At 44.2% G+C, this 16,559-nt stretch overlaps 1 protein-coding gene across 20 annotated transcripts in view; it reads left to right on the forward strand.

Moving 5' to 3' along the window:
• NFIA (nuclear factor I A) overlaps positions 1-16,559 on the forward strand; it is a 350,471-nt gene that overhangs the window by 256,936 nt on the left and 76,976 nt on the right. For all 20 annotated transcript variants that reach the window (XM_032118438.1, XM_032118436.1, XM_032118437.1 and 17 more), the window contains 3 exons: positions 3,362-3,436; positions 12,502-12,619; positions 14,989-15,116. In XM_032118438.1, coding sequence (XP_031974329.1) covers positions 3,362-3,436; positions 12,502-12,619; positions 14,989-15,116 — 321 coding nt within the window. The remainder of the gene's footprint in view (positions 1-3,361; positions 3,437-12,501; positions 12,620-14,988; positions 15,117-16,559) is intronic.

Genomic DNA, 16,559 nt, shown 5'->3' on the forward strand with positions numbered 1-16,559 from the left:
CACAGCTCAATTATTTCAGTAAAGTGCCCTATGAAAAGTAAATCTTGGGAGCTTTCAGAATGTTTAATCATCTTTTCAGTACAGGAGCTCGTTAATGCTAACATCTGCATATGTAATTGCTTGACTATAACTATTTTCCTTCTCATTCAAAATTAAGTGAATCAGCCAAATTGATAAGTTTTTGCCTTTTCACCCCAGTTAATAACGTTAACTTCACATCTCTTGGCAATGCTGCTGTTTCCCAGTAATTCTTCTTTTACACACTTAGGTTCTTTGTACTATTTCCCTTGTTTTCTTCTCTCACTGTTACCCCAGCTCAGCAAAAATGAGAGTCTTAGGCCTGGATTTTGCAGCGTGAGCCATCCAGGCAAACCTTTAAAATTTCATGGAGTTCTACTGAACTGCAAATTCACAGACCAACCGTACATCAAAATATATTCATGATACAGCTCTAAGCCAAGGACATGGCTTTTGTGGGTATGAAGGTATTATTAATGATTGGCAAGACAAGCCCCCAATTTCCTAATGTTTATAAGTAAATACCAAATTGGAGAGTTGTGAAATTCACCTTTCATTTGTGAAATGTTTATTTTCAGTATTGAAGGAGGATAATCTAACCACGCTATTGTTTAATGATTACTATTACATGTACTCCTATAAGGAAGGCTCCTGCAGGAGTAAGTGGGCGTTTCAGGTGTACCCAAGATAGGAATATTGAAATCAGCATGCCCAAGATAACTTACTCATCTTCTCTCATGCCCTGAGAGTTAGAATGTATTTAAAATGGCACTTTCATTTCTGGTTTTACCTGTGTATGACAGGTTAAAGTAATGTGGTTCGCCTTGCGACAATCACATTTTCACTGGATAATTCCAAAGGGCTCTAGACATTCCCTTTAAAAAATCAGCCAAATATCCTACCGTGGCTATGATTTGAGGTTTTTTTTTTCCTTCCATATTTAAATTTCACCTTCACTCTCTGTGCAGCGGGAACTTGCCTGAGAAATGCAGGTGGGAGTGGACACCAGAGCAGAGCCAGTGTGGTGCGCTGTGAAAAAAACAGCACGTGGCAGATGTTCGTGGCATTGCTGGATGCACTTCTGGAAGTTGCTCAGATACTGCCATGATGAGCACAGTATGAGAAGTTACATAGCATAGACTGGCTTCCCTCCGAAGGGCTCTGCGGAGTAGTAAGCATCCTGGCCCTGATCCAGCAAGGCACTTAAGCATATGCTTAATTTTAGGCACATGAGTGGTTTCAGTGAAGACCTAGGAGAATTATTTTTAATTCACAGATCATTTAATTCAATAGGCAGGTCTGCTGCAGCATATGAAAAGTAGATCTTCATATTAAAAATACTTGGGAAATCGGCGGTGAACAAACGTTGTGTATGGGCAGCAACTGTTTCTAAAAAGCCGAATGAGGTAGTCATCACCTTTATTGTGGGAAAGTACAAAGCAGATCAGGCAAAAGCACTTACTGCTATCTGGGAGCTATTTCTAAATTGAAAATAAGGAAAAATAAAAGCTTGTAAGAACATTTTTTTTCATTTGAAGTAGAGAAAAATTTATTCTCTTGATGTAAATAAAAACCTTGTTTGCAGATTGAGGAATTTGTTTGTGTTGAATTTCAGCATCAATTTCAATATTTTATAGTACATTTATCTACAGCTGGAGCATGACAGATTTGTGTATATTTATATGTTTGTGTACATAATACATATGTATACACACATACACAAGGATGCCCAAAGATATACATATACACAGTTTGAAAACTCATCATTATTGCTGGAGTATAAAAACATGCCTGATGCAGAAACTTGTCTCGAGTCTGTTAGCTTAGAGACTGCGTTCATCTGGCACTGTGGGCTCCTAGGAGAAAGAGGGAACTTCTGTGTAGGAGCAGAATTCCATGAGATCTTGGCTGGAGGTGAACAGCTCATCTCCCTCCAGATCTCTCTCAAACCTTTCCCTGACACATTGCCTGACATTCCACCCTCTGTAGACCTGTACGGAAGATGTATTCCTTTTGCATCCCATTCCACAGGTAGAAATGGCAGTGGGGTATGCTGGGTTTGTTTAAACAACCCCAAAAAAAGCCAGGAGTACAAACATGCAGCTGCTGTTAGTCCTATTGCTCTGGTCACTAGAGAAAGGTGCACAGGTATTCCTGGGATGAGCGTGGGGTGCAGGAGAATATATGGAACGCAGGGAAATCGTACTGAGCCCGACAAACAATTAACGATGGAGCAGATGGTGCCCCTGCAAAACATTCAATAATAAATGTGTGCGTGCGCCGGAATCAGTGACTCTAAGTAGGACAGCCTAAAAAGGTATGCCACTTATCCTGTGGGCAAGCAGGACTTTACAGTTCTTTTAATAATCCCTTTATCCTGCGATTTCTCCTGTGACCCTGATTTCCAAAGCAGGAGGTCAGCCTGGCCGGCCGAGTGCAGCCCTCCCTCTAATTGAGGTCCGGCTCTGTCCCGCCTGAGCTGCCGTATCCCGGCCCTCGCGCCCGCGCTGGGCTGCAGCCCGGCCGCTCCTTTGTCACTGAGCATACCCGTGAAAATTAAATGAACATTTGGTGGTAGGCATGTTTGCAGAGAAGAAGGAAAATACTGTTATGTAAAGTGCCATCACATTTTGATACCGAGTGTAGAGGCATTCCTTGCACGAGGGAGGCGAGCGTGGATGTGTCCGCCCTGGTTCCTCCAGACAGTCCACAGTTCAATGTTATTACTTTTTCTTATGCAGAGATTTATTTTTCTTTTCAAAACCTAGTTCTAAATGTTAGAATTTTTGTTGTTGTTGTTGTTGTTGTTGTTGAAAAGGCCTTTAAATTTTTTTTAACCATCTGCTCTTTTAAGATCCCCCTAGTGTAACCTTAGAAAAATGAAGAATACATCTTTAAATCTTGTTTTGTTTGAATGAATGGGTAGATAATCCTGATCAGATGTTTCTTTAGAGAATAACGTTCAAAACGATTATGGAACTTAGCTGTCCTGTCTGTTTCCTAGGTACAGTATTTTCATTTCAGTTGTGAAGTCATTAGGGGTCATCCAAGGTAACCGTTTATTAAAATAGTCTTCTTTTGTTTCAGATTTCCTGTTGAGATGCTTTAACATGTAAAAATCTCCCTGCTGATGTGTCATGTTAGCTTTCCTAACCTCTAGATAGAAACCACAAAGCAGCCTACATAGCTGTATGACTGGTTACCCACCTACATAAACAATAATTACTGCTAAGTGGGAAATTAGATGTCACATTTTAACTCTAAATGAAAGTAAAGTATTTGAGAATACTGTCATTAAATGCTTAAAGCTAATCGCAGTTCTCTCACTCTGTTTGTTTTGTAGGACATTTGGGCTTCCAGGACAGTTTTGTCACATCAGGTGTTTTCAGTGTGACTGAGCTAGTAAGAGTCTCACAAAGTAAGTATCCTTTTGTGGCCAGTTTATGTGGTTTCTGCAATTCAATTCAAGGTGGTTTTTTTTTTTTCCTTTGATTCTTATTGTTTCCTTCCTCAATTCAGAAACAGCATCTTGAAAATTGGACTCTTTTCTCCCCTCTTCTTGCCAGTAGACAGCATTTATGTGCCACTTGTTTTAATGGGTGAAAATAAAAAAAGCAGAATTTTAAAGTAAGCTGATAAATAATTTGATTCTGCAAACTCGCGTGTGCAAGTTGATAGGCTTGTCTGGCACCCAGCTGAAAATGGGCAGAGTGCAGATAAATGCATACAGAAATCAGCTTCCCATGGATCCCTGGGAGGATCCAAGGGCTGTATTATAACCAGACCTCTGGAAATTACCTGGTCTGTGCACATAAGCCTGGAAATTTTCTGATGCTGTTTTTTCACGTTGTGTTAATCTATGCCATGTGAACCTGCCTGTGTGTGTGATTCTTGGGGCTGTCCCAGTGCAGGGCCAGGAGCTGGACTTTGATGATTCATGTGGGTCCCTTCCAGCTCACGATATTCTCTGAATTTGGGGTTTGTGCACCTGCAAGTTGCTGAAGTCATTAATAGTGCCAACAACAGTGCCAGCTTCAGCCCTGATAATCTCACACATCCTGACTTCCCCAGGCCCACGTTTTCCATTAATTGTATGGAATTCTGTCTTCTAGAAGGGTTTGGGTTTTGACCTTTAAAGAGTGCTGATGCCCCCAGCATGAGTGACATGCTGCAGCATGATCATTACAGGCTTGTCAATACTCACTAACAACACTGAATTAAGAGTACCTGCCACCACCCTGTTCCATTGATCAAAGGTGCATTGATTGTATTTTGCTATGACATAATCCAGATAGTCCAAGGGAAGAGTATGGACAGGGTCTTGCAGAGACACTGCTGCTAAGCCAGGCGTGTAGGAACAAGTTCTTTAGGGATCTAAAAAATTCTTCCCTGGGAGGGTGGTGAGGCCCTGGCACAGAGCAGCTGCGGCTGCCCCATCCCTGGAAGTGTCCAAGGCCAGGTTGGACGGGGCTTGGAGCACCCTGCGACAGTGGAAGGTGTCCCTGCCCATGGCAGGGGGTGGGACTGGATGATCTTTAAGGTCCCTTCCAACCCAAACCAGTCTGTGATCTTTCTCCAGCTAGAGGGGAGCTATGGGATAACATCAGATGGTCACCAGTCACCACGGCTCCAGGTGAAACCCTCAACTACATGCCCCTTTAAAAACCTTAGGCTATGCAGTCTTTAAATGATAAAAATGGTTCTTCTCTTAGATAGCAGAAATATTTATTTGTGTACTGGTTCTGGGCATGTAATTTAAGTCATTCTGGGGCTGGAATCTCCAACTGGCACAAACCTAGTAGAAAATCTGTGGTTTTGAGTCAGAACACAGAGTTTCTCAGAGGATTTTCCTGGTTTATTTCCTCTTTTGGAAAGACACTAGCTAGTAAATTGGCTTTACATTCAAAAATAGGATGGCACAAGGAGAGCATGATGAGTGGGATATACATGAGAGCTATATGCCCTGGAGAGAGGCAGAGAGAAAAATGTTGAAGCAAACATTTCTCCTGAGCTTCCTTCCCTGACAACTGGTGGGAATTTTGAGAGAAGGGCAAAGTTAAGAGGACTCAGAAGTCAAGAGGAGCTGCTGAGTGCTCAGCACATTTGCAAATCAGTTCACTTGCTGAAGTGCTTAAGCAGAGGCTTTGGCATCTAACTGGCTGTCCAGAGAGCACAGACTGGCTGGTACCTGCAGCCAGGGTGGACAAACCCAGGCTGTCACCAGGATCTGAACGTCTCCGTGTTATGTCACTTCATTTCAGTGTGACAGCATGAGGCTTTTGAAGCCTGAAGGATTCACCCTCCCCCTCTGCAAGGCATCCCACTTCACCACAATCTTATCTTGGCTGTAGGAGCCCTGCACAGCAGAGCTGCCTCTGGACTCTGTCAGCCGTGCTCCATGTGTGCACTTTTCCTAGGAAAGTGCCCCACTCCTGCCTGGAGCCTTCCCAGCCTCCCCCAGAGCTTGGCACTGACCTCATGAGCATCGTGTTTCAAGCTTATTAATTTTCCCTGATATTTTATTGTAACTAAACTGAAACACTGGATATCAGAAATCCTAGCACTCAGCATGTTTCGCAAATTATGAGCTGTGTCTGAGATGTTCCCTCTGCTTGCAGTTGACGTGCACCACCTTCAAGGATGGGGCACCTGCACGCAGAAAGAGCATGGACTTTATTAGAAATAAGAAAGAAGGTGTTGGTGGGAAAAATATAAAGATTCAGCTTTTATCTGTTCCAGACACGGGGGTTTGCACTGTTTTTCATGGGCTCTTTAATAATCCTGGGAGGTCAAGACCTCCGTTTTATATCCTGTCTACAAGCCAGCACCTCTACCAAAAATAGTGTCCCCAAAGCATATCGGGATATCACTTCAAAACTGACTCAGAGGGAAGAGTGCCAGCAACTGATTTAGCTATGCTGCTTTTGATAGCACCCTGGATTTTCCTTGGAGATGCCCCAGACATGTACTGACCAGCCTTAACCTTGTTTACTTTATGAGGTCTGAGAAGCCCACAGCCTAACATGCCCTGGCTACCCAGTAGGATATGTTTAGTGTCAAGTCTAGCAGCATATTCCCAGAAAACTCAGTATTAATTCACATGCTCATATTCAAAGAATTATTTAACATAACAGAGCAGCAAGGTAATTGCTGCATATTTGCCTAAATTGGTAGGCAAGGTCTTTTAAAGTTAATATAACCCTCTCTGGGTTGTCTGCGTGTTCCTGTGTCCTGATTTGAGACCAGTCCTCTTTCCAAAAAGGTCATCTTTATCTATGCCCACTGTTACTTTATTTTCAATGCTTGCTTTGGGTAATACAATGATAGAAATACATGAGTTCCCCAAAATTTTAACTGGGTGTGGCCTGTTATCTAAAATTAATCTTACAAAATATTGCGGGTAGCAATTATGTGCCAGGTTTATATAGTAAAGTTCCCAGAGGTCCACATGAGAAGGAGTCTCAAGTAAGAGGCAGTTGTCTTCATCATGCAAATTTGGGGAATGAATTAATCAAGTGAAAGGTCAGCTGTTACTGTTATCTATCTTGCCTATCAGTGCTGATCATCACACTTTCTGTGAGCTATTGAACAAGTCTAGACTGTGTTGGTAACAGAAACTTGCTTTCTTCAGTCCTATAGATGCAGATTTTCTTTCGAAATGCTGCCCAGCTGCTGAGTCTTGCAGAGCCTAGTAAAACAGAGAAAAGAGATCATAGATGTGCATCTGAAAAAACAAAGACTCCTCTCCAACCCATCTGATGTGGGTGTTGCAGCTCATGCTGTCAGTTCTCCTCCATTATTAGCAGGCAGAGGGTGTGAGCTCCTCTCTAAGTGTTGTCTGTCACCCCAGATACTGGGGAGACCCTTCCAGATAACAGAGGCTTCATTCTTCCCTCTCTGGAGAGGTCTGTGCTGACAACAAAAGGCTCAGAGGCAGAAGCATCAGAGATGGACAGGTTTGGGAACTGACAGCCAGCTGTTGGCCAAGTGAAACCTCCTCCTTTTCTCCCCTTGTTAGGAAAATATTCCACAGGCTGTGGGCAGCTATCACAGGGCACTGGAGAAGACCCTCTGCAGAAGGTGCTGGCAGAGGGGTGGCCGTGGTGCCAAGTGTCCCCTTCCCTTGGCAAGGGCTGGGAGGTCATGGCAGGCTGGAGCAGGGAGAAAGGCATGGGGAATGCATTCCCCTCCTGGCTTTGAGTCTGCACCATGTGCTCTTGTGCAGAGAGAGCTGCTGGGAAGATCTCCTCCCTTGGAGGTCCTTCAAGCAGCCAGATAAACTGCACTGCCCAGGATGTGAAGAAAGATTTAGGATTTATGAACATTCGCTAGAGCCAAATCAAACATATTTGTTTGGTGGTGTGTTATTTGTCAAAATGACATCATTCTTCGTGCTGATAAACAAGGGAATTCTGACTGCACCCTGGCCTGAAAATGCCACACGTTGGGTTCGACGTGTGCTGTGTGCAGGGAGGAGCTGCCAGGAGCAGTGGGGGCACTTCTAATCCTTCTGATGAGCCTGTGGCACCACAAGCACACAAACTTCCTCACTGCTCCTGTGTACACACAGAAATGGTCCAGCTAATTATCCCTGAAACACTTAGACAATTCCACAGGTGCTTCTGTGGGCAGGACGTTTTGGGAAGCTCAGGATCCTGCCACACTGATGGAGCAGATGCCAGGCTTGGGGATGGAGCTTTGGGGATGGAGGCAGGGGCTGAAGTGTCCTTGCCATGAGGGCAAGGGCTGGGAATGAGAGGGATTGCCAGCGCTCCAGGCACGGAGCGCGGATGCGACTGAGGAAACGCAGCCTCCTCGCGCCCCTCATCCAGCCCAAACAGACCGCAGGGAAAGTGAATCCCAGCACGTGCAAGGCAAGGTGTGGGACACCTTGGCTCTTGTGGAGGGGCTGGGCTGGCCAGTGCATGCTTTCTTGTAGCCCAGGAGAGCAGGAGAGGCTGTTCTCTCCTCACAGAGCGTGTGTGTGCAAGCCGGGGTGTGACAGAGCTGCTCTCTCTGAACTGCAGCCCGTATGTTTTCTGCTGTACTAAGCACTACAGTGGTGAAGGCAGTTAAAGTCAGCAGCACGAAAATTAACGTTTAAAAAGATACTCTATATTCCTTAGCAAAGCACTGCTATCCAAAACTCTCTGTGTGGGCTTGGGTATGAGAGGGAGAAAAAAAGATTATAATAAAAAATAGACTGCAGGCATAGAGTGAACAGTTGCCGTGACCTTGCCTTTTGTATGCCATTACACAATTCAATGGCAGTCCACTGAAACCTTGCTCTCGATCAATATCCTATTAAAGCAGCACAAAAAGTCTCTATAAACTTAGTGGTTAGCTATGTTTATAAATGGAACTCAGCATAATTAGATGGTCAATAGCAGGCTGTATTTGTAATTTTAAAATGAACATCACACATTTCATATCTGTTGTATTCGGCGAAACCTCTTTGAATCTAATGATACAGTGTGGAGGAAACAAAGGCCTTGCAAAAAAAAAAAAAAAAAAACCACCCAGCTCCCCTTTCCTCCCAGCAGCAGCAGCAGCACAGTGTGTTTCCCTTTGTTTATGGAGTCACAACACAGGAAAAAGTTTATTAGTCAAATGTCATGTTTCTCCCATTTAACCCTAAACACATTATCACTTCACTGCAGTGTTACATGTGTAATGATCTTGGTCACATCCCAGCCCCTCTGTTAAAATAAATACATACAAATGGGAAAAAAAGAGAGGCTAAATATTAACGTGGCTTAAAGAAAGTGTTCTATTCCAACAGAGACAAATGCCAGCCTGGCTGGTTTTATTTAGTGGGTTTCCTGTTCTGTAATTCAGTAATTTTTTCAAAATAAATATTGCAATTGGGTTAAGTCAGAGGGCTTTTTCTTAATTTCTCCATTATTTTTCTTGACATTTCGGGTGAGGCGTTGAGCTGGAGGGTGCAGGCTGGGAGCAGGGTGATGCTGCCCTGCATCCTGGGAGTAGAGAAGTGTCAGGCAGAGGCACCCACCTTCCTCCTCTTCCTCTTCCTCCTCCTTTTGGGCAAACCAGCTCCTCTTGCATCACCAAGTGTGTCCCAGCTGCACAGGGAATCTTCTGTGATGACAGCAGCTGAAATGGGGGCTCCAGGCTGGGTGTGGAGAAAGAGGGATCCTTCCCTCTCACCTCCTTCCAGCTCAGAGCCCTGGGTCAGGTGGCATCTTGATGCCAGCACCAAGGTGGAGATTTCTTGTTTTGACTCACAGCCACAGTTTCTGACATCCTTTCCCATTTGGAGGATGTTCCTGAGCTGCCAGGAGGTCACTCTGCTGCAGAGCATTTCTTCCAGGAGGAATGGTGTGGTTTTGATGTTGTTGCCTGGAGTTTGTGAGGCTGCAGCTCCCACCACACTGCTCCGTGTGGGGCTGGAGCGTGTTCCTGGGGTGTAGGAACAGGGGTAGGGAAGTTGTGTGGTGGATTGTCATATGCTGCAATCAGGAGGTTTACTTTAGACAGAGTTTTTTAGTTTAGACAGAGTTTTTTAGTTTAGACAGAGTTTTTTAGTTTAGACAGAGTTTTGCCACAGTTTGCACCCCTTTGATCCCTTTGCTTACGCTGCAGAGATGCTGCCTTTGCTGGGAATCATAGAATCACAGATTGGTTTGGGTTGGATGGGACCTTGAAGCCCATCTCATTCCAGCAGGGACACCTTCCACTATCCTAGGTTGCTCAGACCCCCATCCAGCCTGGCCTTGGACACTTCCAGGGATGAGGCAGCCACAACTCCAGCACGTTGTTGTGATTTATGGCAGTAAATGCAATAACTGCAAGCAGAGGTACAAATGGGCTTTGGTGGAAGACAGGCACTGTCAGGAAGGCAGGAGAAGGGATTTTGGAGCAGCTCAGCCATGTGCAACCTTTGCCACAGCACTTCTGGGGCCAGAGACCTTGAGCTGGTGGTTGTCAGGGTGGTGGCTCCTGTGCAAGGACTGCCACAGGGTTCAGGTACTGGCCCCCACAGCCCAGCCAGGCACTTTAACCTCTGCTGGTGTCTGTTAAAGGTGAGTTTTGTTCTTTAACCCTCTGGTTTCAAACTGGCATTTGAGTGTGGTGAGGTGGTTTGGCTGGTGACCAGCACAGCATCCTTCTTGTTTGCTACCCAGGCAGCAACCCCTGAGGGATCAGCCCTCTCTGCTTTGCACTGAGTTTACACAGCATTAGCAATACCTTGTTCCTACCCTACCCCTGCTGTGGACACACATTCCATTTTCCTATAGGGCCAACTCAAGAAATATCCAGGATTTGGGGAAAGGGCAATAAACACAGCACGGGAAAGAAAGAAGGGAAGCGTTGCCCATATACCAGTTTTTCTTCCTTATCTCCTTGGAATAAAATTGTTTCATAAATCTGGCAATGTCCACGAAATTCATTGTGCCTCAGAAAGAAACAGTGTTTTAATTTAGTGCTTGCCTTTTTACGTTCCTGTTTGGAAAACTGCGTGCTTTAAACTCTAAGTTGGGCTTTGGGAGGCAGAGGGTGCAGTGGAATTGCTCAGGAAAGGGTTTGCAGAGCACAAATCTGTTTGGCAAGGAAGTTGCTGAAAACTGTGGAGTAGATGCTGCAGAGAGTACCTTTATGATTGATTTCCATTCAAGTCAGACTGACTGCAGTGTGGTCATTTTTCTAACCCATAACTGCACACACTGCAGCAGTCTGCTATCTGCAGGGTGTCTGAATTATAGCAGTCCACGTCCCTGTTACCTTTTACACAAATTACTTACACCGGTTTCTTTTTCCATGCAAATTCATCAGTTTTACAGCCTCTTGTAGCTGCTGTCAGGAAGCTGTTGCAGAAAGCACAAATTGATAAAACGAGTTAATTTTACTGGGCTTAATTTTTCTTTCCCTCAGTTAACACAGCCTCTCATATACCCAGTGTGCAGGAAGCATATGATAGTTAAGAGAAGATAACAAAGGATTTGAGTGTTCTTGTCATAAATTACTTCCCAACTTAATTCCTTTTAATGATCATTCCAGATTTTCTCAAGTTTTAATGGCGTTGTGCATTTTCCGTCCCCGGCTTTTAAAAGTCCGTGGCTATCCAGGCTGTTCCCTTTCTGTCTCAATGACGTTCTTAAAAGATCCTTGCCAAACAACAACTAATTGTCTTGTGGGGATGATGAGGCAGCTGCAAAGCTACATTATTCCTCTGTCAAATCTGACATTGTGAGCTCCTTAAGACTTGGGGTGAAATACTGGCCCCGTTACAGTCAGTGGCAGCACTCCCAGCCCAGACATGTTAGCTGGGTGATAGGAGCTATCCTGTCTTCATTTCCTCACTCCTTCCCCGTTGGACTGAAAGATTTTTTCATGTTTGAAAATGGGCCAGATTCTCAGACCAAAGATTAAACTTGGCTCGGCATCCCTGTGCGGCACTGAGACTGCTTCGCCTTTGTGGCTGTGAATCAGGGTTCTCAGACAATACAGCCCAGGCCAAGCTGGTGCATTTTATTGTGCAGGACGTCCTTTTTCAGATGGCTCTGAAATGTGAGAGAAAATCATGATCTGTAATTGTCAGCCCCCGAAGTTGTATTGTCCTGTAAATAGCACTGGAACAGCCACAGTGGACATGGTACCATTTGCTGTATTAGTGGCACTTCGGCACAAAATCCATTCTCTGCTGACTTCAACGTTAAGCTGCTCTGTTCCTTGTCTGTTCCCAGAAGAACACAGCCCATGGAGTTCATGGCTTGTGCCTGCAAATTCCAGGGTGTGTAGAAATCCATGAGGTTTTCCAAAACCAACGCTCCAGGATAGGGAAATTGCAGGGATTCATATCCCTTGCAGTAAAAATTTCAGTACTGGATAAGGTGATGGGGTGAAGAGTGGAAGCCCACTGCTGGGTAAAACTTTTGGGGAGTCATATGTCTCTAGCTCTGATTTAGCTGGAGGAGAGCAGAGGAAGAGCTCGGATGCTCTTAGGCAGAAAAGAGCTCAAGTTTCTCACCTGCTTTTTTAACCTCTGCGCTTGTGGCTGTGCATCACATGTACCCCAGAGGTCCTGAGGTGTGTATTTCCCTGCCTATTCCGCTTGTAGATCCTGCCAAGCACTCTACAGGGATGATGCAGCCTATCTGTAACCATGCCAGTAGAGACAACGTGGTCCTAAAAGCAACAAGTTTCATTAAATGTTAGAAAGTCATTAATAGAAAAGCAGCACTTAGAGAAAGTCATGCCACAGTTGTTTAATTTTAAAAAATAATGATAATATCTTTGGAGGAACGTAAGAGACAGTCTATGTCATGGAACATTGTATTCTTGATAAAATTTCCATCTTCTTGATTGCAATGCCAGGAACCATTAGCATTTCCTAATTTCCACATCCCACCTGTTCCCATTGTGAAACTAAACACACTCAGGAGGAAGAGGAAAGTGATTTTGAAGTGCAATTCATGCCATATTCACATGACTTACTGACTGCAATCTCTTTTGTTTCCCCAGCACCAATAGCTGCAGGAACAGGCCCTAATTTCTCCCTCTCAGATTTGGAAAGTTCTTCATACTACAGCATGAGCCCAGGAGCGATGAGGAGGTCTTTACCTAGCACATCCTCTACCAGGTAATTTAATCTCTGCCTACTACCAGGTTCCTTGGAAACCCAGGCCAGCATCATTACTCATCTGGGAAAGTAACCATTAAATTCTCTGACAAGCTGTTTGGGGGCCTCACGATGTGGAGCTGTTTCAGATTCACAGAGCTGAATGTTCAGCTGGATTGCAGTAAAGTTCTTCCAGTGTGTACAAGCCCCAAAGGAAAACTGCTGCATGGACTCGTGCAGCTCCTGGTTGTATCTGGGTGTATCAGGAGAAGTTCCACTGGAATTGTTGAGTTTCACCTTGTGGCAGAAGAGAATTTGGAGCATAATGAGATGAGAGGAAAGTCTTAAGAGAGACTTGCATATACTCTTTATTGTAAAAAGAGTTACCTGTGAGACTAACACTGTTTTAGGACCTTGGTCTATAAAGCATTTAGTTTTCACAAAGCATTTAGAAGTTTGTGACTCAGCCTTTGGTAAACTGAATTACTAATGCAGATGACTGCCCCATCTGATTTTGATTTCAGCTTAGATGCCAACTATCAAACAAGGATATTTTTTATTTTTTACCTTTGACTTTAATCATCCATGAGATTAGATTTATAAACAAGCTCAGTCACTTGAGTAGTCTTGAACACTATTAAGGAACCAGACTGATTTTTTTTTCCCCCACAGCCAAAATAGATCACTTATTTCAAAGACATGACAAGAAAGTCTAACTCCAGCCCAAAGCTCTTTTACATTTTTATCTCAGCCTGCAGTGCCACCAGCTTTGCAGTGAGCAAGTGCACGTGTGAAAAATCTCTGTAGTTTGAATAAAGCTGTTGTTTTTATTTAAAAAATAATAATCTTTAACGAGAGGCTCTTAGCAGTAACTTCTTACAGTTTGTAGTGATTGGAAGAACATTCTGTCTTGCACTTAGTGTGCACATTATGAAGCTCGGTGACTACAATTCCCATTACACATCAGTTAAAAACTTTGTGCTGTTTCTTTCTTGCCTATAAACTGTGTAGCCTACAGCACTCATCATTAGCACCATTCTCAGGTAGAATTTACTGGTGACTCCAGAAGCAAATGTGAGGTTATTAATGTTACTTAAGAGCTCAGTAGTTGCTCTTCTATTCTTCTGCAAATAGCTACCACTGATAAGGAGCTAATTATAAACAGCATGGGTAGTTAATAACTTGGTAATATGTTTGTTTTCCTCTCATTAGGCTGTTCCCAGTCAGAAAAAAAAAAATTCTTTAAATACACAGACTCAGCAGAATTATCAGGCGGTAATTATATTGTATGCACACAATTTCCCCTATTGACACATAACAATTCTCTGAATTAAGGAATGGCCAAACCTGCATTCCACACATACCATAAGACTTATTCTTCCTGTTTCTCACCAGCTGGTTTTGCACACCCGCCAGCTCCTACCTGTGCAGAGCTTCGGGTCGGGAGGCTGCAAGCTCTAAACCAATAGGAATTGCAGTGGAAGATTTTATGTCTGTTAAATGTGTTCCCCCTACACAGAGGAGCCTGTTCTTGAATGCCTCAAGTCTTAATAGAATACAGATTTTGGGGAGGGGGGGGGAGGGAAGTGAGCTGGCCCAGCCTTGGAAAAGTACTTAGAAGAGAAATTCTCAGTAAGGTCCCCATGCAGTCTGTACAACTCATTATGGAAAACAGAGCCAAGCTGAGTGTCTTTGGCTCTGGGATCCTCTCCCTGCAGAACTGCTGGAGCCAGTGGCCACCAGAGACCACTGAAAGGGCTCTTCTGTGTCCTGAGCCTCTGGTGAGGGAGGTGTGATCTATCACAGGGGGATTCTTTAATGCTGACACTGGCCAGAGATACCCATTGGGGGCTTTCTGTGCTTGCTGGCACAGCTGCAGAGTCAAATGCTTCTTGTTGTAGGATAACGTGAACATTTGAACCAGGAATGGATTCTTCCATCATTCCCTTGCCTATGTTTCTTCTTATGGGACTGAGGTCTGGGCTAATTGAAAAGATTGAAAATAAAAGTTTGAACTGATAAACAATTGGCTTTCAGAATTAGCCGTGAAAAAATCTGGCGGTGAAAATAAGTCTCATGTGTCATAACCATATTCATTCAAACGGCGAGAATCACGCAGTGCAAATTAAATTCTTGCCTTTTTATTGACCTCTGCGTGCTTTGAAAAATGTCCTGCTTTTGGATCTGTGAAAGCCTGAATGTCAGACTAACTTCTGGTCTGGTTAGGGATATGTACTTAGGGGTTTGGCCTGTGAAAGGTTGTTCTGTAGCTCACCAAAGTGCCCTAAATATGTTCTACCTTCCCTAGCCCAGTTATTCTCAAGCATGCCCCAACAGCAGCACCTTGGTTTCTTTGCTATGCCTTCATGACGTGTTTTTTGCATTCTCAGCTCCACAAAACGTCTCAAGTCTGTGGAGGATGAGATGGACAGCCCTGGTGAGGAGCCGTTCTACACAAGCCAAGGGCGCTCTCCGGGCAGCGGCAGCCAGTCCAGCGGATGGCATGAAGTGGAGCCAGGTAAGCCCCGGCTCCCAGAGCCCCAGAACATCATCTCCACTTGCTCTGTTTTGTTATCAGAATTTCTGTGTTAGAGAGGTGACCAGTCCTAGACATCTCGTCACTTCCGAGAAACGATCTATGAAAATATGGTAGTGGTTTTATTGCTCCTGCAGCTGTGAATGTTTCTGTAGTGTGTCACTTCTGTGTTTTGGCCAAATATCTGAAGTATTTAAATAATGCAGCAGAAGATAGGCGGTCTTTTTCTGTCAAAATGTCCAGATTCAGTTCTGGGATAGCTTTTTCTAGCAAAAAGCAGTACCTGTCTGGGCTGTGCTCCATCAGTTATGCTGCTTAAATAAATATCCCTAAACTTATATAAGGTAGAAGGACTTTTCAAGCATTATACAACACTTGAGATAACTTAGTAATGACTTTTAAGAGACTTACAGAAGGAGTTGTTTTATTAATCTGTAATGCTGTCAAGTGTGATTGGAGGCTTCATATCAAAATAGATATCACTGGGTGCTACACTTCAGAACATTGAGGAAGCAGCTCTTTGGCCTCTTCTCAGTTAATTTTTTGTGTGATCTTTCCTGTTGATCATTTTTTTTGGGTTATGTTATGTTACATACTTAACTGTCCATTGATCACTTATCCTGAGATCATCTGGGTGCTTAATACTATTGGAAATATTTTTCTGGGTCAGTGCTACGTGCATAGGTGAAGTTAATGTCTCAGTGTTGCTTACAGCTAAATAATTGAGTATTTATTGCCAGTAAAAATAACAGAACTCTTATTTGTTAGAAGAAGGCAAGCAGTGCCTCCCAGGGTTTGAGAAGGTCCTCTAAAAGTGTGAAGCATCTTTTGCAATACGTATTTTTGGTCTTTCTTGTTTGTCTGGATTTAAAATAGTATGGTTTTTCATTTGTTTGGAAAAAAACACATGCTTGTCCAGGGCACTGTGTATAATGAACTGTACAGCACAGAAAAGTAAATTCGACCTGCACAGCATTAAAATCAGTTCTGTGGGCACTTGGCCAGCCACCTATATCCTTCATCATGTAGGAAACATACCCACAGCTTTCTCTGGAGACCCTGTCAAACAGCTGTCCTTTACAGCGTGCCCAGAAAGTCACCAAATTTGGGCTATTCCAGACTGGGAGGAGACTGATTCCTGTGCCTGGGAGCCCTTGGAGGATCCCCTGCCAGCTGCCCTCTCTCCTCTAATGAGGAGGAGCCAGCTTGTGGGCCCTTATTGACTGCAGATGTGGCACTTTGGCAGGAGGAGCGGGTGGACCTGCAGGCAGACAAGTGCCAGGCTCCCTGTGACTGCCTTGCCACCGCCGTCCCCAGGGCTCTGGTGTTTGCACTGAGGAGTCCTGCTCCACAGGCACCAGGGGCTGTTCTCTCCATCAGCTCCAGGCTCCAGATGATGTAAGGCAGAGCTTCACCTTGTACTAA

This window comes from Corvus moneduloides, chromosome 9, assembly GCF_009650955.1.
Source record: "Corvus moneduloides isolate bCorMon1 chromosome 9, bCorMon1.pri, whole genome shotgun sequence".
Taxonomy (NCBI): domain Eukaryota; kingdom Metazoa; phylum Chordata; class Aves; order Passeriformes; family Corvidae; genus Corvus; species Corvus moneduloides.